At 39.6% G+C, this 26,367-nt stretch overlaps 1 protein-coding gene across 2 annotated transcripts in view; it reads left to right on the top strand.

The window, feature by feature from the left end:
• The first annotated feature begins 8,218 nt into the window (after window positions 1-8,218).
• Window positions 8,219-26,367, top strand: part of FECH (ferrochelatase) — a 46,387-nt gene continuing 28,238 nt past the window's right edge. Inside the window, exons 1-3 of one of the 2 annotated variants that reach the window (XM_043975303.1) lie at window positions 8,219-8,470; window positions 10,006-10,037; window positions 17,220-17,346. Coding sequence is in view for 1 of the 2 variants with exons in the window: in XM_043975302.1 (XP_043831237.1) it covers window positions 8,437-8,470; window positions 17,220-17,346 (161 nt within the window). In the remaining variant the exon portion in view is untranslated. The remainder of the gene's footprint in view (window positions 8,471-10,005; window positions 10,038-17,219; window positions 17,347-26,367) is intronic. The other variant, XM_043975302.1, reaches the window with a different exon arrangement.

Here is a 26,367-nt window from a genome sequence, read left to right on the forward strand (position 1 = left end):
AACCTCTTGTATTACCCACATGCTGCTTGCATTTTGGTATTTTTCTGAGGATATACTTTCATTTACAGTGTTAAATTGGCAATATTTGCATGACTAGAAAAGGGTAATACCTAAAACAGTATGCTCCTAATTGCTTCTTTTTGTGGAAGAATTGATTTAGATCTTATTTGTTGGTGTGTTTTAGGCACTAGTTAAATTTTATTTAATTTTGCAATTCAAAATAAAGTTACCAATGAAATATTTTTGTAGTTCAAGAATTGAGATACTTTTAAGGGTATAAATAGGTTCTAACACATATTAGTTAATTAGGGGAACTTGTTTGAGCAATGTTTAGCCTGAAGAAGTGAGATTCAAATAGACTAAATGCATATTTTATGAATGTTTTGGGTACCATGAATCTAGCACAGAATAAGGGTATAATGTTTATTGAATTGAATTTGTTGAATGAAGCTAAAACAGGACCCAAGACACCAGATAACATAGTGGGTGCAATAAAAATGCCTTACTTGGAGCAGTGTAAGTGGGGCATGGGTACAAAAGATAACACCAAGTCAGTGGCAGTGAAGATCTGAGCAGGGCAGCAAGGGGGCCTTGGTTGCTCTTTCTAGACGTAAAAGCCATGGGACTAGGCAGAAGGCAGAGGAGACCAGTAGGTACCTGGCAGCCAAGCCAGGGAATTAACCATAAAGGTCACTGCTCAGTAGTAGTGCTTCACACTTTTTTTTTTTTGGTTTGGTTTTTGTTTTTGTTTTTGTTTTTTAGTGAGGCAATTGGGGTTAAGTGACTTGCCCAGGGTCACTTAGCTAGTAAGTGTTAAGTGTCTGAGGTCAGATTCGAACTCAGGTACTCCTGACTCCTGGGCCGGTGCTCTATCTACTGCGCCATCTAGCTGCCCCGCTTCACACTCTTTTAATAGCACACTTGCTTAGTTACCAAATTGCTTTCCCACCCTTCTTTCCTCATTGTCTTACCTTCTTTCCTTTCTCTCATTTCCCCCAATCCATTTTTCTATACTATATCCTATTTTCCCTCCCTCTACTTTCCTTCTTTCTCTGCTTCTTCCCTCCCCTTTTCTACCCCAAAGTCCCCTGGACAGTTACATAGTCAGTTCAAGGCTTGGAATCTTTTTTGGTGATGACATCATTTTATAGTGTTTTGCCATGAATGTAGTCCTGGAACAAAATTAGCTGGGACATTGTTGATTTGGTTACGTGTTGATCCCTGGGTTCTTCTGAAAGAAGCAAAAATGAACTATATTTGACTATTTGATGCTAATAATGGGTCTTCCAATTAGTTATTTCACATTGATATGGGACAAGTCAGACCTTTTTTTTTGGTATCGCAACAAACATTTTATTTTTTCCAGTTACATGTAAGGGTAGTTTTCAACATTCATTTTCATAAGATTTAGAGTTCCAAATTTTTCTCCCTCCCTTTCTTCCCCTCTCCACAAGACAGCAACCAGGTTATATATATACACAATCCACAGGTGCTCTTTTTATCAGTTCTTTCTATGGGTGTGGATAGACTCAAGTCAGACTTTTTTTTTTTTCAGGGCAATGGGGGTTAAGTGACTTGCCCAGGGTCACACAGCTAGTAAGTGTCAAGTGTCTGAGGCTGGATTTGAACTCAGGTACTGCTGAATCCAGGGCTGGTGCTTTATCCACTATGCCACCTAGCTGCCCCCTCAAGTCAGACTTTTTTAAGTGTTCAGACATAAACAAAAAAAAATAGTTCAGAAAAATTTTGTTAAATTTTGGGGGTTTTTTTTAGTGCTACTAACCAGCTTGGTGATGGAGAGGAAGAACACTAGACCTGGAGTCAGGAACACTTGAGTTCAAATCCTGCCTCAGACATTTACTTAGCTTTGTGACCCTGGGCAAGTCACAACCTCTGTTTGCCTCAGTTTCCTCATCTGTAAAATAAGGATAAAAGTAACTACCTCCCAGGGTTGTTGGGAGGAAAAATGAGACAATATTTGTAAAGTGCTTTTGCAAACTTTAAAGCACTATACAAATGCTAGCTATTATTACTAATTCTTCCCCTTGAGAATTTCAGGAAGAGGAAAGGGTATAATGAAATTAAGCAGTGATAGAACAGTGCAACTGCACAAACATTAATTTGTTGTTGAGAATGGGTGAATTGAGTAATATGTTATCCTTATATTAGTCTAAATTCTTATCTTTGTTCAGTCATTTCAGTCATGTCCAACTCTTTGACCCCATTTGGGGGGGGGGGTTCTTGACTGGAGTGGTTTAAGGTGAATCCAGGCCCAGCATTCTATCCACTGTGCCACCTAGCTGCCCAAACTTATCTTTACTGTGTCCAAATTTACTAATATGACTAAAGGGATTCTAAAATTCTAAAAAAGGAGGCAACTTAGTCACAAGCAAACAAGCATTAAGGTCTGTGGTCAAAATCATTCACCTGTCATCAGCCTTCAGTGAAGAGCTCCCCAATTTTTGAAACTTCAGCACTATATTAGAAGTTCAGTTTTCATCAATGAAACATACGCATGTGGAACTATAGCGGCTGAGCTTTTTGCTGTTAGCACTGTTGAGTTTATTTGGACCCACGGTCACAAACTTTATTAATGCTCTTCAAGCCTTTGTCATAATACTCTTTCAAGTTTAAAATGCTAGTTCTCTCTTGCCATGACTTGTCTCATCTGTACCTTTTATCATTTTAAGGCATTGGCTAGATAGCCCCTCCTGGAGAATAGATACTGATGGTTTGACACCTGCTACTGGGGAGATAGAGAACTATGGGGGGGGGACACCCCTAGGTCTGAGATAGGAGGATTTTGAATAGGGTCCACAGAGCTCTAGGAAAGGACTAAAAGAACTGAAGAAGGGATCCCAATCGTCTGAAGATCTAATGACTATGAGATTTGGGTTATTTAATCTGGAGAGAGTTTGTATGTGTAAGCACCACCTGTCATTTGTGTATTGGAGAAGAACCTGAATAAAATGATCTTATAGCAGCATGGGGTCCTTGGAAAGGCTAATGGTTAAATCCTGCTTCCACCTCAATAGCTGTGTGATCCAGGCCAAATCACTGAATAGTCCTGAACTTCAATTTTCCTTATCTGTGAAGTAGGGATAATACTACTTGTCTTACCTTACTGGGTATAGTATAAGTGGCATTGAACAGTTATACTTCAAATTTGTGGACAAGACTGAAGTGTGGTGGGAAATATTTCTAAAATTCTATTATTGGGGCAGCTAGGTGGCGCAGTGGATAGAGCACCGGCCTTGGAGTCAGGAGTACCTGTGTGACCCTGGGCAAGTCACTTAACCCCAATTGCCTCACTAAAAAAAAAAAAATTATATTATTATTCTATTTGATTATTTAATATTATTCTAATTTAATACTTTTTAAAAGTCTATATAATAGCATATGAGATATTCTGTTAAAATTTAGGAAGAACTTTCTGACATAAAAATGCCTTCACTAAGAATGTTGTAGATGATCTGAAAATTGGTGGTGGGGTGGGGCTAGATACAAAACTGAAAGTTGGTGGTGGGGTGGGACCAGATACACTATGAAATGACCAAGAATTTAGGCAAATACCTATAGACTGCACCTGTGATCCAGACTAGCTGTCGGGTAAACTCAGTAATTGGGCTAATTGGGTAAGAGGAAGAATATGGCTTCATGCAACTTCTGCTCAGTATTGGAAGGAGGTGCCCGCTCTTTGGATCCTGTAGCACTCTGTGGATACTGTAGCATCCTTGTGGTAAACAAAGGATGGATAGCACGGCAGAACTGTGGATTAGATGATAACTAGGGCATGCAAATTGCTTTGGGTTTGCGTGGCTACAATTTCTTTTGCATCGAATTCACCCCTTTTTTTTCTGATTGAGGAGCTACAGCCAAGTAATCTAAATTTAGTTTGTGCAGCTCAGAGGTGCCAATCATGACAAATCATGATTTAGGTTTTCCCACCTCTCCCAAAGCACTGAGCTGAAACCAACAAATTCATTTTATTTAGGTCTTTGAGCTAAACTCACACATTGGGTCCTATCTGTGACAGGCCAGTGCTTTATCCACTAATTAAGTCACCCAGCCTCAGATAAATCCTTTGCTCTGCCGGGCTGCTTATCTGGGGCCGCCCAGAGGCTCCTTTATTCATATCCATTTCTGTGTAGAAATCGAATGTTTCTGCATAACTATTTCTTAGCAAATGTGGAAAATAGAAATAAAACAATTATCTACTCCAAGAAAGAAGATTCTCACTGTGTTGTTTCCTGTGCCTTAGAAGGATGAGTCTTAGAGAGTTGGAGTTTTTGGTTTGTTTTCAAATTTACCCTGTAAATGTGCATTCTAGTTTATTTTCCCTGGAATTATCTCATTGGGAGATATGCAGCATTGTGGTGTAGTGTTGGAATCAGAGGACCTGGGTGTTCTTATTCTGCCTGTTTACTGAGTGTTTTCACATTGGACAAGCCACTTAAACTCTATGGGCTTCAGTTTGCTGTTGTTGTTCAGTCACGTCCAACTCTGTGACCCCATTTGGGATGTCCTTGGCAAAGATACTGGAGTGGTTTGCCATTTCCTTCTCCAGCTCATTTTACGGATGAGGAAACTGAGGCAAACAGGGTTAAGTGCCTTGTTCAGCATCACACAGCTAGTAAACATTTGAGTCTAAGGTCCATTCTAGGTCTAACTCTGAATTGATACATTCCAGAAATTTTTTTTTTTAGATTTTCATCATTCTGCTGATCTTTTTTCTTTTCTTTTTTTTGTTTGTGTTTTGTTTTTTTGGTGGGGCAGTGAGGGTTAAGTGACTTGCCCAACGTCACACAGCTAGTAAGTGTCAAGTGTCTGAGGCTGGATTTGAACTCAGGTCCTCCTGAATCCAGGGCCGGTGCTTTATCCCCTGCACCACCTAGCTACCCCTATTCTGCTGATCTTAATGTCATCATTATCCAATATTTGTAGAGTATAAAGCAGTTAGTTTTCTAAAGACACTGATCTTAGAAATGGAAAGTTGTATATTACAAAGTTGATCCAGCACTTAGCACAGTGTCCGGCATGGTATGCACTTAATTATTTTTATCTTATTGACTTATTAGTCCTTATGGTAGTGTGATCTTCCTATATTTGTGCCCCTAGAATGAGACATATCAGGAAAAATATGCATGTAGATACAGATTTAAAAAGCAGCGATAATAGGTTACATTCAGATTTTGCACAAGTCAAGTATAAAGGAGCATAGTGCATAGACTGCCAAACCTGGAATCAGGAAGACCTGAGTTCAGATCTGGTCTCAGGCACTTCTTAGTTGTGTGACCCTGGGCAAGTCACTTCACCCTGTTTGCCTGACTTTCCTCATCTGTAAAATGAGCTGGATAAGGAAATGGCAAACCAGTCCAATCTCTTTGCTAAGAAAACCTTAAATGGGATCATAAAGAGTTGGATGGGACTGAACAACAATTGAGGTAGCCTGATATGCTATGTAGGGTTTGCAAAGCATCCATGATTTCATGTGATCCTTACAACGATGCTGTGGGGGTAAGTACTGCAGGTATTATTACGTCCCTTGACCTTTTACAGATGAGGAACAAGGCTCTGGTTATGTAACTTGTCTATGTTTGAGACTGACCCTCAGGCAGGTTTTTTCTAGCTCCAAACCAATGTCCTTCCCAGTGCACTATCTACTACCTTCTAGTAACATCAAACACATTTCCATGATAATTGAGATACTTCTTCTAGGTGAAGAGTAATGAATTCATTCAAAAGTGTCACATATCATCACGAATGTATCACATTTTGTACATCTTGATCACCAGAAGTATGACTATCTTGTAGCGACAAAGTCGTTAAGCTGATATTCCTCAAGCCCAGGTCTGACAATGTCATTGTAGCAGAAAAGCTACAGTGTCTATGACTCCTAGGATAAAATACAGGATCTCTTTTGGAATGCAAAGCCCATCTTAGTCGATGTTCCAGCCTGACCAGCCTCTTTGTGTCCCTCTCAGTTTCTGGACCTTTGTATAGCCTGAAGCTTGGGGAGGCTAGAAAGCTCTTTGCCTCCTCTGACTGGAGGAAGCTGCTTTTTTTGAGCTACTCTGTTAATACTTCCCCTTCCCATTGCTTTTTCTTGGTGTAAGTTTTGATTTTGCTTATTTCTGTACCTCTTGTCCTCCAGTAGAATGACATCAAAAGTGCTGGAAGTGGTTTGGGTTTCTTTGCTTTTGTGCTTGTATCTCCAGCACCTAATAGGCATTTAAATCCTTGTTGAATAAATGATGAACAACTGGATTTAAAATTAATTAAAATGAAAGTATATCAATAAAAATACCCAAGAAGAGTAATATAACTTATATGCTAAAAGAATATAGCTAAAGGTTTTTGATATTTATTTAAAAATATGAAATTAATTTATTTTTAAAAAGATCAATACAAATAATTTTTTAAAAACAACCCCCCCCCCAAATCGTAAGTTTCCTCTTAAATGTACTGGATTCCCCTTCCCCCATAAAAGTGTATAATATTTGTAAACCTTTGGCCCCTCATGAGCCTTATCAAAAAGAAAACTAAAATGTAAGCAAACCACGTGCTACTCATTGAGTTTCAATGAAATTTTGCCCAATTTTTGCTGACTCACCAGTCATTATGGAGTCTGTGTGTTAGATAATAGATAAGCATTATCTCCATTTGGCAGAAAGTGAAATATAGCAGGAGATAGAGTATTTGACTTATCCAGGGTCTTCCAGATGTGCCTAAGTGAAGAGAGAATTCAGACTTCTAATTTCCTCTTGCTCTCTAATTCTCCACCCTTAGAGTGCTTCTGATGCTGAATTTAAAAATAGGTAAAAGCTTCAGGCTTTTCATGGCAAGACAGTATATCCCTCATACTAGAAAAACTCTTTGAAAGGAACAAATGTAGACTCAGTAATGAAATATAAGGAAAACTGAATTTTAAAAAACTATCATTCTCCATTTCTCAGCAACAATCCTATAGAATTCCCATTTGATTTTACCTTTAGATCATAACTGGTTTTTTAATTGGGGCCCCCACTGCAACAGGAATAATCATTTTTAGGAAACTGAATGATTTGATCAGCACCTCAACTTTCCAGGTACAGAACCAAGTTAATTTTTATTTCATGCAATATTGTGGCCATTCTGTTGATAAGCCTGGCTCTTCTGATCTCAGACAATTCAATTTGCCAAACTACTTTGTATATATATACACATACATACAAGGCGCTATGGCCACTGATCCACTGCATACTTTGTCTACCCCCATTAAATAATTTTTTTTTTTTGGGCCAATGAGGAGTAAGTGGCTTGCCCAGGGTCACACAGCTATTGTCAAGTGTCTGAGGCCACATTTGAACTCAGGTCTCACTTTTGTATTTTTAATACTGAGTGCTTAGCAGGTTTTCACATCATAAACACAATGAATGCTTTTTATTCAAAACATACATTTATAGGTAGGTTTGAAAATTGCAAAAGGGACATAATGTGATTTTGGAGAGGAGGTCAGTCACATTCATCTGAGGCTTGAAGGCAACCAGCAGTTGTAAGAGGTGGTGGTAAAGAGAAAGCATTTCAGGTATGTGGAAAGGAAGGCCCTGGGCTGGGAATGTAGTATGGAATGCCATACTACACGTGTGTTTAACAACAATAAGCATTTATTAAGTACTCTGCGGGGCACTAGGGAAATGGAAACAAAAACAGTCCCTTCCCTCAGGCAACATTCAAACAACTGTACAAACTATATACATATGCTTATATCTGCATCCATGTGTGTATATACAGCCACATACACACACATATGTGGAGTAGCTAGGTGGCACTGTGGATAGAGTGTCATGCTTGGATTCGGGAGGACCTGAGTTCAAATTTGGCCTCAGACACTAGCTGTGTGACCCTGGGCAAGTCACTTAACCCCATTTTCCTCAGTTTCCTCATCTGTAAAATAAACTGTGGAAGGAAATGGCAAACCACTCCAGTATCTGCCACGAAAACCCCTTATGAGGTCATGACAGAAAAACGACTCAACGACAAAAACTTGCATAGGGGCTATGTGATGGATAAATTAATCTCTCCCATCCTCATTTTCCTCAAGGGGCAAATAAAGGCGCTGGGTTAGAGAACTTTACTTTGCCAGCCCTGCCGTAGTCCCCTCCTCAGTGGGCAGAGAGGACGGGGGTGGATCTTGGGGCCGGCCCCTCCCCTACTCCATGGCCCCTCCCCACTCCCGGAGCCTGGTCTGATTAGGCGTAGTTGTCCAGCGGGTGCTGCAGCGGAGCGATTGGCGTCGTCCCAGCGGGGTGCCGAGTCCCGCGTTGCAAGCGAGAGCCTGGGGCTGTGACGACCCGGGGCGGTGGGCAGGACCGGGCGCGCGTGCGCAGGAGCCGCCGTGGGAACGCAGCGCCGCGGCCTCGGTGGAAAGACGGAAAGCTGCTAGTTAACACCAACATGGCCGCCGCCGCCGCCCGCCTCCTGGCTCCTTGTAAGTCCGATTCGGGTCGTGGCTGTCGCCGCGAGCCCCGAGGACCGCGATCGTAGGAAGGGGGCCGCGGGCTGCTCTTAGGCCTCTACGGCCCCACCTCTTGGGGCAGGGGTTCCGGATATTGGTTATTGGGGGGTCGTCCAGCTTTAGGGGCTCCCATCCAGGATGCAGACGGGAGAGCCCTCGCGGCGCCGGGCTGTGCAGTCCCAGGTCCTGGGTTCAAATTCTGCCTCCGTCACTTAATCCCCATGGTATCTCCGGCAAGGCAGTTGCTCTTTCGGGGCCCTGGTTTTCTCCTCAGTTAACTAAGGGGAGTGTTGCAATGCTGCCAGACAGCGCTGTCAGTCATCACGGACAAACGGGTGAAGCCGAAGTCCGGCAAGACTTCCCCCAACCGACTGGCATCGATGAAACACCTGCGGCTGCACCGAGCGCTGCCGAAACAGAGAAGAGCAAAAACTGGGTGCCTGTCCTCCTGAAGCTTACAGTCTAAGGAGCAAGAATAACATATACCCAAAGAGTTACGAGATAGATAGCTACGGAGCGGACCAAGAGTCCCCTTTGAGGGACGGCCACGAGCCGCTGGGAGGGCCGGGACAAGCCTCCTACTGAACGTGGAGTTAGCTCTGAGTCACGGGGGAGGGCAGGGGAAATCCCAGAGGTGCGGGTGAAGAGGAAGCGCATCTAGCGCTGGGGGCACGGCAGGGACAAAGTCAGGGAGGTGGGAGATGGGCTGTCGTATGACGATCTTAGCGTGAGGAAGGGAGCAACGTGTTAAAAAACAAAACAACCGCCACCCAGAATGATAGAAAGAGGCTACCTGCGAAGTAATTTAAGTTTCAAACAGGAGACTTCGTATTTCTGGGAAGCCCCTGGCGTTTACTGAGGCTCTACTTGTAGAGTTATGCTCTTCAGCCCTTTGGGGGAGGAGGGGGAGAGAAAAACACAAGCGGTGTGATGCAGGGTACTGACTCCAGATTGGGTCACATCACACCCCTGACTCTTCCAGCCTGTGCAAACTGTTCTATTAACTTTCCGGGATCTCATTTTCCTCATCTGTACAATAGGGAGAGGGGGGAGGGGTGGGGAGGGGGTTTAGATTAGATGGCTTTTGAGGTTTCTTCCAACTCCAGGTCTTATGATCCTCCTAACAGAGGGCTTGTCACCTTAGGCCACTGTTGCGGGGTGAGCAGGAGGAGAGAGGTCCGTGGTTTTGGGGGGACTGGAAGTAAATAGGTTATGAAACAGTATTTACTGATAGTGCTCGCATAAGAAAAGCTTGGGAGCCCTGCTAGAGAGTAAGGGTTTATGGAGTCAGTTTATAGAGAATCAACTTCACTGCCTGCATGAGTGTAGCAAATGTTTCTCCTGACAGCTGTGTGCGCCAGGCATGGAAGCTTCCACACTTTATGTGTCGTAGTGTTACTGGTGTGATTCCTAGGGGAATCACAGTTGTGGTGCCTCTGGCATGATCTGCTTGAGTATACCAAGCGCCCATTTTACCACCTAATCAATCATCTTTATGGTTTTTCCAGCCAAGAAACATTAAGTGCCTGTTATGTCTCAGGTAAGAGACACATGATGTGGTGAATTCTGTTTGTTTGGGAGTCAGTCAGCAAGAGCTGAGTTTGAATCTCTCTGAACCTTAATTTCTTCATCTGTATTCTGAAGTTAATCACAGTATCTATATACCTTACACATTTATTATGGGGATCAAGTGAAATAATGTATGAGAAGTGCTTTGCAAGTCTTAAAGAATTATATAAATGTGAATTATTATTATTAGCATGGGCACATTACTAAGATTGTAAATTACAAATGTCATACTTGTATTTTCCAAAGTGGATGACCTGTGGTGTATTACTTCCTTCACTCCCCACTACCCTTTACTGTGAAGAGCACTGGACCACTCCAGGTGTTGAATATACAGAGGGGAGACAGTTCCTGCCTTTTTGTTTTTTATCCTGATCATCTAGCTCGGTGCCTTGTACACAGTAGTTGATAAATAAGTGTTTGTTGTGTTTAATTGAAGTACCAGTAATCCTTAACCTGCTAAACTGAATGACATGCCGTTTTAGATCAGGGACTCTCTTGTATTCCCAAGAACAGATTGCCTAGCCCATAGTAGGTGCTTAATAAATAGAGGAAGGGATCTTACTGAGTCCAAGCTCCTCATTTTACAGATGAGGAGACTGAGGCACAGAGATGCTGAGTAATTTATTCAGGATCTAGTAAATGTTTGAGGTGAGATTTGAACCCACATATTTTTTACTCCAAATCCAGCACTACTGCTTCTCTCACCAAATGATAGTTGATTGATTGACAATTACACATGTATGTGATACTTTGCTTCTTTAGGTGTTACTTTTATTGATCTGTATCTGTGTTGTCTCTCAGATTACATTCTCTTAGAGGACAGGAATCATACCTCTGAGAATGTCATGTGCAAGAAAGTGTTTGATAAATATTTTTGGCTAATATTCTCTTCCTCCCTGTTTCTCTTTGCCTCTCTTTGTCTCTCTCACACACAAACATGACCATCTGACTCTTCTGAAAAATGAAACAATCTGTATGGCACCAATAGAGAATAACTGGGAAGGAACTATTGTCTCTTTTTTTCTATTCATAGTTATTTCCTTAGGTAGATAATAGAAACACAAACCTGTATATCAGTTCTCTATTACAGATATAGATCACCTAACAAAGGGCACTAGGGAATAAAGTAATGCTCTTTTAAGGATAGACACAAAGATTCAGTAATGGTGTTGAGAGTTAGTAGTATTGAATTAACTTTTTTTCCCCTCCAAATGACATTTCCTGTTGCAAGTAAAATCATAAAAGCTCTAAATTACAGGCCCTCAAGTGATACAGTATACTTCAAATTCTCTTATGCAGGCCACCATACTTAAAACAAAGTATCCACAAATAAAAACAATAGAGGTAGTAAACCTTTTGTGCCAAAGGTCATAGGAATTAGAACTGGAAAGGAGCTTATAGATCATGTGGTTGGTTCCTTTCATTTCAGAGATGAAGAAACTGACTAAAAGAAAGAGACTGTGAATTGTCCAAGGTCACACAGTGAGTGAATGGTCGCAGGGCCATGATTTAAATCCAAGGCCTCTGATTCCCAGTCCAGTCGGTACTTTTTAATTTTTCTTTTTCTTAAAGTAATAAACATTTTTATTTATAGTTTTGAGTTCCAGTTTTTATCTCTCCTTCCTTCCCTCCCCTCACCCCTCCCTGAGGTGGTAAACAATCAGATATGAGTTATACAAATACAATTATGTAAAACCTTACCATTTTAGGGTATTTTTTCCTACTTGGTCACAAGGATATGAAAGAATTCCCCCGTATTCTTTAAAATTATATAAATAATAAAACGTTGGAGCTATCCTTTTTTGTGTCAAAAACACCAGTCTTGAAAGAAGTCGGAACATTTTGGTATGATATATAACATTTGAAAAATAATCAAGTTCTCAAAATTTTATCATGATCTTTTAATTATTAAATATCAAGAGCATGTGAATGCCCCATAGAGATCTAAAATTCATCATGTCCGAAATTGAATTCATTATCTTTCCTCCTAAAACCTCACCCCTGCAGACTGTTTCTGTCAAGGGTCTCATAATTCTCTCAGGCCCATAGGTTTACAACCTAGGTGTCATCCTGGACTCACTGTTCCCACCCCCCATTCTAGTCCATCCTCCATTGAGTGGCTAAGATGATTTTCCTAAAGCTATGGCCTTCAGGATCCAATACAAAAATCTTCTATTTGTCCTTCATGCCCTTTGTAGCCTAGTCCCCTGCTCCGTTTTCAGTGACACTTTGATCCAGTGACATTGGCTGCCTTCTTCCCTGAACAAAACACTCCATGTCTCAGCTCTGAGCCCTCTCTCTGGCTGTGCTCTGTTTCTGGAAGGTTCTCCCTCCTCATCTCTGCTTCTTGGCTTTCCTGACTTTGTTAGAGGCCCAGCTTAAAATCTCACCTGTAGGAATCCTTTGCAGTCCCTCTTAATTCTAGTGCCTTTCCTCTATTGATTATTTCCTCTTTATCCTACATATGGCTTGTTTGAACATATTTGTTTGCTTCTTGTCTCCCTCATTAGATTATGAGCTCCTTGAAGTCAGGGTCTGTCTTGCTTTTTTTTTTTTTTTGTATATCCAGCACTTAACATAATTCCTGGCACATAAGAGATACTTAATGAATGCTTATTGACTGCATAAAAGATCTTGACACTTTAGACTGATGGGCTAAATCTGATTCATTGAAATCAAATAGAGAAAACTGTAAAGACTCACATGGGTTCAAAAATTCCTGAGTATAAAATGGGGGAAATATGTTTATGTGATATTTGAGAAAGAAGTGAGGCTTTTGAAAGACCAAAAATACAATATGAATTGGCAGTGGGACGTGGCGGTTCAAAAAGGAGAGGTCATGCCTTGTGAAGATCAGCTGAAGGAAGGATATTTAGTCTGTAGAAGAGAATGATAGTTGTGTTGGAAGGGCTGTCATCTGGGAGGAGAATAAGACTTGAAGTACTGGATCCCAGAAGTCAGAACTTGGAGCAGTGATGGAATGTATAGAGAGATAGATGTATGGACATACCCTAAGAGAGGGCTTCTTAACCTTTCTTGTGTCACGGATTCCTCTGGCAAGTCTGGCAGAATCTTTGGACTCTTTTTCAGAATGATGTTTATAAATACACAAAATAAAATAGGTAAAATTAATAGGTGAAAATAAAGATGTACAGATACTGCCTACCCCCATTTTACCCACGGGTCTCTGGTTAAGAAATTAGCCTAAGAAAAAATTTCCTAATAATGAATTCCCCTTTAGTAGAGGTCTTCAAGCTAAGCTGGATTACTACTTGTTAGGGATATTGTGGAGACAATACTTGTTCAAGTACAGCTTGAACTGGGTGGCCTGTGAAGCGTATTAGAACTCTGTGATTCTATGTTAAGTTCTTGTTGCTGTTGACTCAATTTCATAGCATTCATATTCCTGTTACTATTCTGAACCTGGTATAGTAATTTTGGATGGTTAGGTATGTGAATTCCATATGAGGGCTTGTAAAAGTAGCCCTCATTTGAACAAGAGGGGTGTATTTACCTTCCCCAGCTGCCCTCCCATCCCTGGAGGGGAAAAGCAAATATCTACACCATTAAAATTATTTGTGTATTTGTAGAACTAGTATAGTCACATGGATGAGCAGATTTTCCCCTTGGAAACTGAATCAACATTAAGTTAAGTCATTTGTATATTGTTGAATGATTCACACACTGGTGAGATCAGGGAGTTCCTGGCCTGATAGGGCTCTTTTCTTTTTTTTTTTTTTTTTAACGTATAAGGTATTTTATTTTTTCTGTTACATGTAAAGATAGTTCTCAACCTTTGTTTATACAAGCTTTACAATTTCAGATTTTTCTGCCTCCCTCCCCTCCCTCCCCCCTCCCCTAGACAGCAGGTAATCTGATATAGGTTATATCTATATATCTCTATACATATAGATATAGATATATACACACACATATATATACACATAATAACATTAATCCTATTTCTGCATTAATCCTGTTACAAGAGAAAAAATCAGAGCAGTGATGCAAAACCTCAAAATAGAAAAAAAAAACCCAACAGCACCCAAAACAAAAGAAATAATATGGTTCAATCAGCATCTATACTCCACAGTTCTTTCTTTCTTTTTTTTTTCTTGGATTTGGAGATCCTCTTCTATCATGAGTTCCCTGGAACTCTTCTGTACCATTGCATTGGTGAGAAGAATATAGTCCATCACAGTAGATCAACACTCGATGTTGATGATACTGTGTACAATGTTCTTCTGGTTCTGCTCATCTCACTCATCATCAGCTCACGTAAGACCCTCCAGGTTTCTCTGAACTCTTCCTGCTCATCATTTCTTACAGCACAATAGTATTCCATTGTGTTCATATACCACAACTTGTCCAGCCATTCCCCAATTGATGGGCACCCCCTCAACTTCCAATTCCTTGCTACCATGTAAAGAGCAGCTATAAATATTTTTGTACATGTGGGTCCCTTTCCCCCTTCCATGATTTCTTTGGGCAAAAGACCTAAAAGTGGAATTGCTGGGTCAAAGGGTATGCACAGCTTTATTGCCCTTTGGGCATAATTCCAAATTGCTCGATAGGGCTCTTTTCTTTCTCCACTCTCACCAGCATAATCCTATTCTCTTATTTCCATTATGGTTTATAGGTTTACAAAGGCAGACCCATATTCCATACCATAAGCAGGATCAGATTTATAGTTCCTTTGACAAGTGAGTCAAGTGGCTAGGAAATTTAACAGTGCATTCCCTTGGACTTTTTTGACCTAACACTTGTCTGATTATTAATAAGACATAATTTGTCATTTGTTTTGAATGAGTTAAGATTACCTTAAACTCTTTTAGTTGATTTCTCTGACCTTTTTGTGAGGAGAAGCTACTTTTCTTTTTCATTATTTTCTTTTATTTATTTATTTATTTGCAGGGCAATGAGGGTTAAGTGACTTGCCCACGGTCACACAGCTAGTAAGTGTCAAGTGTCTGAGGCTGGATTTGAACTCAGGTCCTCCTGAATCCAGGGCCAGTGCTTTATCCACTGTGCCACCTAGTTGCCCCCGTTTTCTCTAAAATCCTGAGATAATTGGGTAGAAGAAGCAGAACAAAACATACATTTATATTGTACTCTAAGGTTCACAGAAGTTCTTTGACTTAAAAACTGTCCAGTGCTTCAGTTAACTCTCATGAATCTCTGTGAGATAGGTAGTAATGGTTACTATTCCATTTTACAGATAGGAACCTGTAGCAGAGAGTGGTTAAGTTGCTCATCATCATGGAGATAGATTCCAGACCTGGCTTCTCTGATTGCAAACGTCTTTCTTTCCACTCTGCCATGTTGCCTTCACTCACGGGAAGATTCCTGAGAAGTGCAGTGTGAGGCCTCGTGGTGCAGTGCAGGAGTTCTTTACCTCCTTTATGTTGTGGACCCTTTTGCCAGACTGGTGGTGAAGACCCTTCTCAATATAATGTTTATCACAAAAGGAACCGCTAAATTGGAAATAGTTATCATCAAAATATTTTTTGTTGTTGTTTGTCTTTTTTTTGTGGGGGGGTGAGGCAATTGGGGTTAAGTGACTTGCCCAGGGTCACACAGCTAGTAAGTGTTAAGTGTCTGAGGCCGGATTTGAACTCAGGTACTCCTGACTCCAGGGCCAGTGCTCTATCCACTGCGCCACCTAGCTGCCCCCTAAAATATTAAAAAAAAACATATTCAAGAACTCCTGGTATAGTTGAAATAGTGCTGGACTTGCAGCCTGGAGGCCTGGATAATGACCTACTTTGGCTACATGTGACCATGATCAGGTTGCTTGACTTCTATGTCATTTTTCCTCTTCCCTAAAATGGGAATAATAATGTTTGTGACACCTGAGAGTTGTGAGGAAACCTACTTTGGCAACTGTAAGGAAGGTACTCTGTAGTTGCTCTTGTTACTAATTAAGTTCCTGGGCAGATTCCGGAAGGATGCTAATGCTATGTCTGTTTCCCTGCCGGGACTATTGGCAAACTATGATGGAGAAAGGACTATAGCAGAGAGAAGAGCATGGGTGGCAGCAGCCAGTTTGGAGATCTGTTTGGGGATCCCTGCCTTTTAGAAGGAGAGAATATTCTTTTGGTACCAAGTTAAAGTATCCAGTACCAAAAAAATTTACCTCGAACCAGCCTGGCCGTGCCTCTAAGTATAAATCAGATTTCATTCATTTATGCAGAGGGCTTTGTGACTGTTTTGGCATTACTGAGAATTTGGTTAAACCACCTTGTACACTTTAAAAGGTGCTTGTCTAAATAAGCTGATAGTTGAGCTGAAAATTGTGACAGTCAGTATGGCCTGACTTCAAATTGCCCATGTCAGTTTATATTCTTCCATCCTCATTTAAAGAGGGTTATATAATACAGCCTCATGTCTTTGGATCTTTTGGGACTGAGAAAAGTCTGATTTTATGATCTAAATAGCCCAGAGATGTCTTTCTCCCATAATTTATATGTCTTAGTCACAAAAACAAACGGGTGTGGTCCCTGCCTTTCAAAAGCTCACAAATGAATTTGGGAGGCCAGTTTATTTTTGTATGAATAGTTATTTCCTTGCTTCTGTACTAGATAATAGAGGTGAGCCACATTTTAAAATGTGTTCTTAACCCATTTTCTTTTAATATAATCACATTGTGGGGAGGATGCTGACTCTCAAGGGAAGGTTAGAATGGGAGGGACTGAGCCAACCTTCCTTTCATCAGCTTGAAGGCAGGTAGAAAGAGGCCAAGGGAACCTCATGACTCATCACACATACCATGAGCCTGCTATAGGACTTAAAATTTTACTTTGTTATAAATCCCAAGGGGGTAACTGTCTTTTGAGATATAGTGATATAAAAATATTACATATACAAGGCACTTGAGCAATAGTTCAATCTGGTCGAGCAGATCCATTATTTTATTTTCATAGGCTGACAGATAAGCAGAAATGGGATAACTAACTGAAATAAATGATATTCTAGTTCTCAATGCCTTTCTAAATCCTTTTGTTTCCTGCAAAGAGGACAGTGAGAAAATGAACTCAGACTCCCTAAATCTTCACATTTATCTAAATCCAGGAACTATGCTCTTAGTACGCCTTTTCAAAGCAATTACTTTCCAACCAGATTTCACACTAAATTTATTTTAATTTTATTGCAGTGGTGAAAAGCAGCAGGGGCAGTCATGGGAGAATCCATGGACTGTGGAGGTGTCAGTCTGGTGGAGCAGCGGCAGGAACAGCCACACACACACAAAGAACAAAAGCTCAAGATCAGCCAGAGAAGAGGTATGAATGGAAGTTTTAGAGATAAAGAAGGCTTTTCTTAATTGATGTGAGTGAATATCAGCATAAGCCTCCCAATAAGGAAGGCGCTATGTAGATTCAATTAATTGGGAATGTTTTTTCCCTTGGGCTTGTCATCACCTCTGTGAGAATCCATGGAATATATTATGTGAAACATACATAAGCAAAGGACTTTTATCAAGGAGAAAAAAGTTCCCCAGTGAGCTCTAGTCACTACCTTCTCTTGCCTCCAAGACACCTTCCCTCATCAGGAAGAAAAAGGGGTCCGGCAAGCCTTTTCATCTTCGCAGGGTGGAAACAGAATGCCACTCTTGTGTGCCCTCCATTGACCCTCTCCTAGCCATCACAGCCGCAGGAGGATGACCTCCAGTGAGTGCCACACAGAAGTGGAAATGTTATCAGTAATTTGGGGTTGAAATTGGTTCCGGAAAATTATCTTGTCACATTTGACATCTACTATAAGGCCTCACTCTGTGTATAAATGTGGAGTTGGAGAAGCTGTAGAGTTTTAACATCTTACATTTTACAATGCTATTTCTCAAAAAAAAATTTGTGTGTGTGAAGAAGAAAGGGTATAAATCTCTCAAAACTTTTGTGACTGTCATTAATTACAAAGTACCTCACACTATACTTTATTATTAACTATTATGGTATTAAACATTTATAATGTTCCCAAAACTTTATTAGTTTATGAGACAATGAACGTGCAAGATATTGCAAATATTAAGAAATACACAGATTGATACAGTCATGATTATACAGAATTGGTGTGGCTTTTTCTTGGTATACACCATTCACAATGAAACAGAATTTTACTTTTTTCTTTTTGACCACAGACTAGCTTATATAAGTTTCATGTGTTTTAGGTAGGCTGATCAAAGGAAAACTTTAAAACTGAGGAAAATGACACAAGGGTGAAAACTTTTGAGTAATATGTTTTTCGTGATTGTTTTTTTTAATGTGCATGAGTGTTTAGAGAAAGGGAACCTGACCATTTAGGCTTCAATTACAGACATCGTATCTTTTTCTCTTGGGGAAAAGACTGTGATCTTTGATGGAAGCTTTACCCTTCACAAAGCTAGGAAAGTGGTGTGAGAAGTTACTAATGCACCATTCATCATTCACAACATCATTTGGAATTAAGTTCAGTGGTGTTTAAACATTTTCAAATCCTTACTTCTCTTTCATGTACAAGATTGAATGTGGGTTTTCAAAAATGCTAGCAAAGCAGAGTAATGTCCCATTCAAACCTTAATGGTCAGTAGCCTGCTCTGAGCTCAGGTGGTGTAGATGAAAAGTAGAGTTTTAAATCCAGATTGAATGCTGATACCCTCTGTGGCTTTTCATAAGTTGTTTGGCTTGGTATTTCCAACCCCCTAATTTATGAACTGGCACCCATCCCTGGAAAAGTGTATTATAATTTATTATTAGTCACAGTCTTTGAGAGTGAAACTAGGGGGACAGTGGGACTAGGAAAGAAGAAGGAGAGAGATTAAAGGAACAGGGGGATTTCACATGTGAGCATCTTGCATTTTCAGGTAACAGAAAACTACTAGTTTTCTGGACTTTGGTACAAATTTTTCTGGTTTGACTGTTCAGAGAACCTATGGAATATTGCCTTAAGCTCTAAATTTTAGTTTCTTAGTTCAGCAAATGAGGGTAGTAACTTTTTCCTTTAAGAGGGAATGTGAAAATTTCTTTAATTAACACTTAAAATGAGCCACAGAAGGAATATATCTTTAATAATAGAAAGAAAACTGGCTCAGAAAGTCAAAAGACCTGGATTCTGATCTCACCTCTCTTGGGCAAGTCATTTAACCTCTGTGGGCCTCAGGGGAATGGAATAGATGGCCTCTGAGGTTCCTTCCACTTCTAGACCTTTGACCATCTATTTCCTGTTTTGCGGGAGTTCATTTTTGATTTTAAAATTAAGGCTGAGAATCGAGACTCTTGCTTGGTCCTGCTGTGAACCTGCTCAGGAGAGAGACTTTCTCCTTTGTAAATTTGACATTATTATCTCCTTTTTAAAAAGCCTTCACAGGGACTTTCTTTTAAAATGATGATCTAAATGACTTTAAAAAAAAAGTATTTTGCTCTAACACCATTAACTGGGTAGAGAGTAAGGAAGAACTCAGTCAAAGGTCTGTCTTGCAGTATATCTAAGTGGATTTAGCTCTTAAATTGTCAAAAGGAACTCATTGAAATCCAGCAGATGAATCCCCACTTAGCACCTGAGGAGTAAATCAACATTTTGGCACTTTTAAAATGAATTACCAGGTAGAACAGTGAAGTTGGTCCAGTCATTTAGGAAAGCAAAAAACTATGACTCCTAAATCACTAAATGATGCATACTTTTTAATCCAGCAATACCATTATTAGCTCTTTACCCTAAAGACATCAGTGAAAGAGGAAAAGAACTTACATATACAAAAACAGTAGGGGTTTTTTTTGTGGTAGCAAAGAACTGGAAACTAATGGGGTGCCCATAAATGGGGGGATGGCTGAATAAATTATGAAATTATGAATGTAATGGAATTCTGTAGCATTATAAGAAATGATGAAAGGGATAGTTTCAGTGAAACTTGGGATACTATTTGTGGAATAACACAGAGTGGGGGGGCGGAGCCAAGATGGCGGAGAGGAAGCAGCAAGCTGCCTGAGCTCTCCTTCTGTTCCCTCAAAACGAACATTAAATCAAGCCTCTGGACGGATTCTGAAACTACAGAACCTGCAAAGAGACAGAGAGACACAGCCCTCCAACCAGAGATAATTTAGAAGACTTCAGGAAAAGGTCGGTCTGACTCGGGCAAAAGGGAGGCCCAGCGCAGGGCAGCAACCCAGCGCCGAGGGGGTCGGGGCAAATCAGCAGGAGCTGCGGGCCACAGCCGAACAACTGAGGCTCCCAGAACCTGGTTCAAAAATCTGGTGGCCAAGAAGGACAGTGGAAAAACCTACCTGTACCGGCCGAGAGGGCCACGAACGGCGGGATCAGACGCCGGGGTCTGGCGCCTGGCTGGCCGAGCACAATCAGACAGGAAGTGCAGGACAGGGGATCTCCACACACCATAAAGGCCTCAGAGTAAAAGCCCGGTCACACAGCACCTATACACCTGCACAAGAAGACCAGAACAGGGACCCTGGTGCCCCCAGAGCAGACCTCAACTTAAAGAATAAATAAATAAGCTGCAATAATGAGTAAGAAGCAAAAAAGAGCCCTCTCCATTGAGAGTTTCTGTATCAATAGGGAAGAAGCCAACACAAACTCAGATGAGGACAATAGCCTCAAATTGTCTACATCTGAAGCCTCACAAGGGAAGGTGAATTGGTCGCAAGAACAAAAAGCCTTCCTGGAAGAGCTCAAAAAGGATTTTAAAAATCAATTGCAAGAGGTAGAAGAAAAAATGGGGAGAGAAATGAAAGCAACACAAAAAAACTATGAAAAAAGAATCAGCAGCTTAGAAAAGGAAGCTGAAGAAAACAAAGCCTTAAAAAATTCACTTGGCCAAATGGAAAAAAAGCTGCATAATCTCACTGAAGAAAACAATACCTTAAAAAATTCACTTAGCCAAACGGAAAAAAAGGTGCATAATCTCACTGAAGAAAACAATGCCTTAAAAAATTCACTTAGCCAAATGGAAAAAAAGGTGCATAATCTCACTGAAGAAAACAATGCCTTAAAAATTAAAGTGGGACAGTTGGAAGAAAAGGAATACATGAGACACCAAGAATCGGTCAAGCAGAATAAAAAAAATGAAAAAATAGAAGAAAATGTGAAATACCTCATTGGAAAGACAACTGATCTGGAAAACAGATCGAGGAGAGACAATTTGAGAATCATTGGACTGCCTGAAAGCCATGACCAGAAAAAGAATCTAGATACCATATTCCAGGAAATTATTAAGGAGAACTGCCCTGATATCATAGAATCAGAGGATAAAATCATCATTGAAAGAATCCATCGATCACCTCCTGAAAGAGACCCCAAAAGGAAAACTCCAAGGAATATTGTAGCCAAATTCCAGAATTATCAGGTGAAGGAGAAAATACTCCAAGCAGCCAGAAAGAAGCAATTTAAATATCATGGAGCCACAGTCAGGATTGCTCAGGACCTGGCAGCTTCAACATTAAAGGACCGCAAGGCTTGGAATATGATATTCCGGAAGGCAAAGGAGATTGGATTGCAGCCGAGAATCTATTACCCAGCAAAAATGTGCATTTTCTTTCAGGGGAAAAGATGGACATTTAATGACATTGGGGACTTTCAATCTTTCCTGGTGAAAAGACCAGAACTGAATAGAAAATTTGATCTCAACATACAAGACTCAAGAGAAGTTTAAAAAGGTAAACAGAGGGGGAAAAAAAAAGTTACCCTATTAGGTTAAACTGTTTATATCCCTACACAGGAAGATAATACTCATAACTCTTAAGAACTGTAAATGTATTTGGGCAGAGAGAAGGACTTTATATAGAGGGTATAAATATAAATTGTCTTTGATGTGATGATACAAAAGAATTAAGGAGATAAAAAGGGAGTCTATGGGGAGGAGAGGAAAGGGGAGGTGGAATGGGATGAATTATATCATATGAAGAGGTGGAAAAAAACCTATTATAATAGAGGGAAAGAAAGGAGGGGGGAACATGGTTTCAACCCTATTCTCATTAGATTTGACTCAAAGAGGGAATAACATATACGTTCATTGGGATAAAGAAACTTAACTCACTCTTTAGGGAAACAAAAGGGGAAGGGAAAGGGGGGGACTGAGAAGGGAGGACAAAAGCAAGGGAGAAAAGGGTAAAGAAAAGAGAGGGGGGTGATAAAAAGGGAGGGCAGATTGGGGGAGGCAGGGGTAAGAAGTAAAACGTCGGTGAGGAGGAATAGGGTGAAAGAAGGGGGGAAAAGTACAAAGGGGGTAAATAGAATGGAGGGGAATAGACAGTCAGTAATAATAACTGTGAATGTGAATGGGATGAACTCTGCTATAAAACGGATGCGAATTGCAGAGTGGATTAAAAACCAGAACCCTACAATATGCTGTTTACAAGAAACACATTTGAAGCAGAGAGATACACACAGAGTAAAGGTAAAAGGCTGGAGCAGAATATATTATGCCTCAGCTAAAGTAAAAAAGGCAGGGGTAGCAATCCTTATCTCAGACAAAGTGCAGGCAAAAATAGATCTCATTAAAAGAGATAAGGAAGGAAATTACATCTTACTTAAAGGTACTATAGATAATGAAGTAATATCAATATTGAATATGTATGCGCCAAGTGGTATAGCATCCAAGTTCTTAGAGGAGAAGTTAAATGAGTTACAAGAGGAATTAGATAGTAATACTATACTAGTGGGGGATCTGAATCTCCCCCTCTCAGAATTAGATAAATCTAGCCAAAAAATAAATAAGAAAGAAGTGAAAGAGGTGAATAGATTACTAGAAAAGTTAGACATGGTAGATGTCTGGAGAAAATTGAATGGGGATAGAAAGGAATATACCTTTTTCTCAGCAGTACATGGCACATTTTCAAAAATTGACCATGTATTAGGGCACAAAAACATCATAGTCAAATGTAGAAAGGCAGAAATAGTAAATGCATCCTTCTCAGATCATGATGCAATAAAAATTACATGTAAGAAAGAGCCAGGGAAAAGTAGAATGAAAATCAATTGGAAACTAAATAATTTCATTCTAAAGAATGAATGGGCCAAACAAGAAATCATAGAAACAATCAATAACTTTATCCAAGAGAATGACAATAATGAGACAACATACCAAAATCTATGGGATGCAGCCAAAGCAGTGCTTAGGGGAAAATTTATAGCTCTAAATGCTTACATGAATAAAAAAGAGAAAGAGGAGATTAATGAATTGGGCATGCAACTTAAAAAGCTAGAAAAAGAACAAATTAGAAATCCCCAATTAGACACTAAATTAGAGATCCTGAAAATTAAAGGAGAAATCAATAAGATTGAAAGCAAAAAAACTATAGAACTAATCAATAAAACTAAGAGCTGGTTTTATGAAAAAACCAATAAAATAGATAAAATACTGGTTAATTTGATTAAAAAAAAGAAAGAAGAAAACCAAATTACCAGTATCAAAAATGAAAAGGGTGATGTTACCACCAATGAAGTGGAAATTAAAGCAATAATTAGGAAATATTTTGCCCAACTGTATGCCAATAAATTTGACAATCTAAATGAAATGGATGAATATTTACAAAAATACAAACTGCCCAGGTTAACTGAAGAGGAAATAAAATCCTTAAATAAACCCATATTAGAAAAAGAAATTGAACAAGCTATTAATGAACTCCCTAAGAAAAAATCCCCAGGGCCAGATGGGTTTACGGGTGAATTTTACCAAACATTTAAAGAACAATTAATTCCAATATTATACAAATTATTTGGAAAAATAGGTGAAGAAGGAGTTCTACCAAATTCGTTTTATGACACAAATATGGTGGTGATACCAAAACCAGGCAAAGCAAAAACAGAGAAAGAAAATTATAGACCAATCTCCCTAATGAATATTGATGCTAAAATCTTAAATAAGATATTAGCAAGGAGATTACAGCAAGTGATCACCAGGATAATACACTATGACCAGGTGGGATTTATACCAGGAATGCAGGGCTGGTTCAACATTAGGAAAACTATTAACATAATCAACCACATCAATAAGAAAACCAACCAAAATCATATGATTATCTCAATAGATGCAGAGAAAGCTTTTGACAAAGTACAGCACCCATTCCTAATAAAAACACTAGAGAGTTTAGGAATAGGGGGAGCTTTCCTTAGAATAATAAACAGTATCTACCTAAAGCCATCAGCAAGTATTATATGCAATGGAGATAAATTAGAGGCCTTCCCAATAAGATCAGGGGTGAAACAGGGATGTCCATTATCACCCCTATTATTTAATATTGTCCTAGAAATGTTAGCTTTAGCAATCAGAGAAGAGAAAGGAATTAAAGGAATTAGAATAGGCAAGGAGGAAACAAAACTATCACTCTTTGCAGATGATATGATGGTATACTTAAGGAATCCTCGAGAATCAAGTCAAAAATTACTTGAAACAATTAACAACTTTAGCAAAGTAGCAGGATATAAAATAAATCCACATAAATCATCAGCATTTCTATACATGACCAACAAAGTCCAGCAGCAAGAGATAGAAAGAGAAATTCCATTTAAAGTAACGGTAGGTAATATAAAATACTTGGGAGTCTACTTGCCAAGACAAACCCAGGAACTCTATGAACACAACTACCAAACACTCTTCACACAAATCAAATCAGATCTAAATAATTGGAAAGATATCAATTGCTCATGGATAGGCAGAGCTAATATAGTAAAAATGACAATACTGCCTAAATTAATTTACTTATTCAGTGCCATACCAATCAGACTACCTAAAAATTCTTTTATACAGCTAGAAAAAATAATAACAAAATTCATCTGGAAAAACAAAAAATCAAGAATCTCCAGGGAAATAATGAAAAAAAAATTCACAGGAAGGTGGGTTAGCGGTACCAAACCTGGAGCTTTACTATAAAGCGGCAGTCATCAAAACTATCTGGTACTGGCTAAAAAATAGAGTGGTAGATCAATGGAATAGGCTAGGCTCAGGAAATGCAGTAGTAAATGACACTAGTAATGTAGTGTTTGATAAACCCAAAGACTCCAGCTTCTGGGATAGGAACTCAGTATTTGACAAAAACTGCTGGGAAAACTGGAAGATAGTATGGCAGAAATTAGGCTTAGACCAACATCTTACACCTTATACTAAAATAAGGTCAAAATGGATACATGATTTAGACATAAGAGGTGATACCATAGGTAAATTAGGAGAGAAAGGAATAGTGTACCTATCAGATCTTTGGAAAGGAGAACAGTTTTTGACCAAACATGAGATAGAGTATATTATAAAATGCAAAGTGGATGATTTTGATTATATTAAATTAAAAAATTTTTGTACAAACAGAAGCAATGCATCCAAAATTAGAAGGGAGGCAGAAAGCTGGGAAACAATTTTTGAGGCCAGTGCTTCTGATAAAGGCCTCATCTCTAAAATATATAGGGAATTAAATCAAATTTATAAGAATCCAAGTCATTCCCCAATTGAGAAATGGTCAAAGGATATGAACAGGCAGTTTTCTGATGAAGAAACCAAAGCTATCTATTCCCATATGAAAAAATGCTCTAAATCTCTAATGATTAGAGAGATGCAAATTAAAACAACTCTGAGGTACCACCTGACACCTATCAGATTGGCTAAAATGACAAAAAAGGAAGATAATAAATGTTGGAGAGGCTGTGGGAAAATTGGAACACTAATGCATTGTTGGTGGAGCTGTGAGCTGATCCAACCATTCTGGAGAGCAATTTGGAATTATGCCCAAAGGGCGATAAAGCTGTGCATACCCTTTGACCCAGCAATCCCACTTTTAGGTCTTTTGCCCAAAGAAATCATGGAAGGGGGAAAGGGACCCACATGTACAAAAATATTTATAGCTGCTCTTTACGTGGTAGCAAGGAATTGGAAGTTGAGGGGGTGCCCATCAATTGGGGAATGGCTGGACAAGTTGTGGTATATGAATACAATGGAATACTATTGTGCTGTAAGAAATGATGAGCAGGAAGAGTTCAGAGAAACCTGGAGGGTCTTACGTGAGCTGATGATGAGTGAGATGAGCAGAACCAGAAGAACATTGTACACAGTATCATCAACATTGAGTGTTGACCTACTGTGATGGACTATATTCTTCTCACCAATGCAATGGTACAGAAGAGTTCCAGGGAACTCATGATAGAAGAGGATCTCCAAATCCAAGAAAAAAAAAGAAAGAAAGAACTGTGGAGTATAGATGCTGATTGAACCATATTATTTCTTTTGTTTTGGGTGCTGTTGTTTTTTTTTTCTATTTTGAGGTTTTGCATCACTGCTCTGATTCTTTCTCTTGTAACAGGATTAATGCAGAAATAGGATTAATGTTATTATG

The sequence above is a fragment of the Dromiciops gliroides genome, chromosome 1, assembly GCF_019393635.1.
Source record: "Dromiciops gliroides isolate mDroGli1 chromosome 1, mDroGli1.pri, whole genome shotgun sequence".
In the NCBI taxonomy this organism is placed as follows: domain Eukaryota; kingdom Metazoa; phylum Chordata; class Mammalia; order Microbiotheria; family Microbiotheriidae; genus Dromiciops; species Dromiciops gliroides.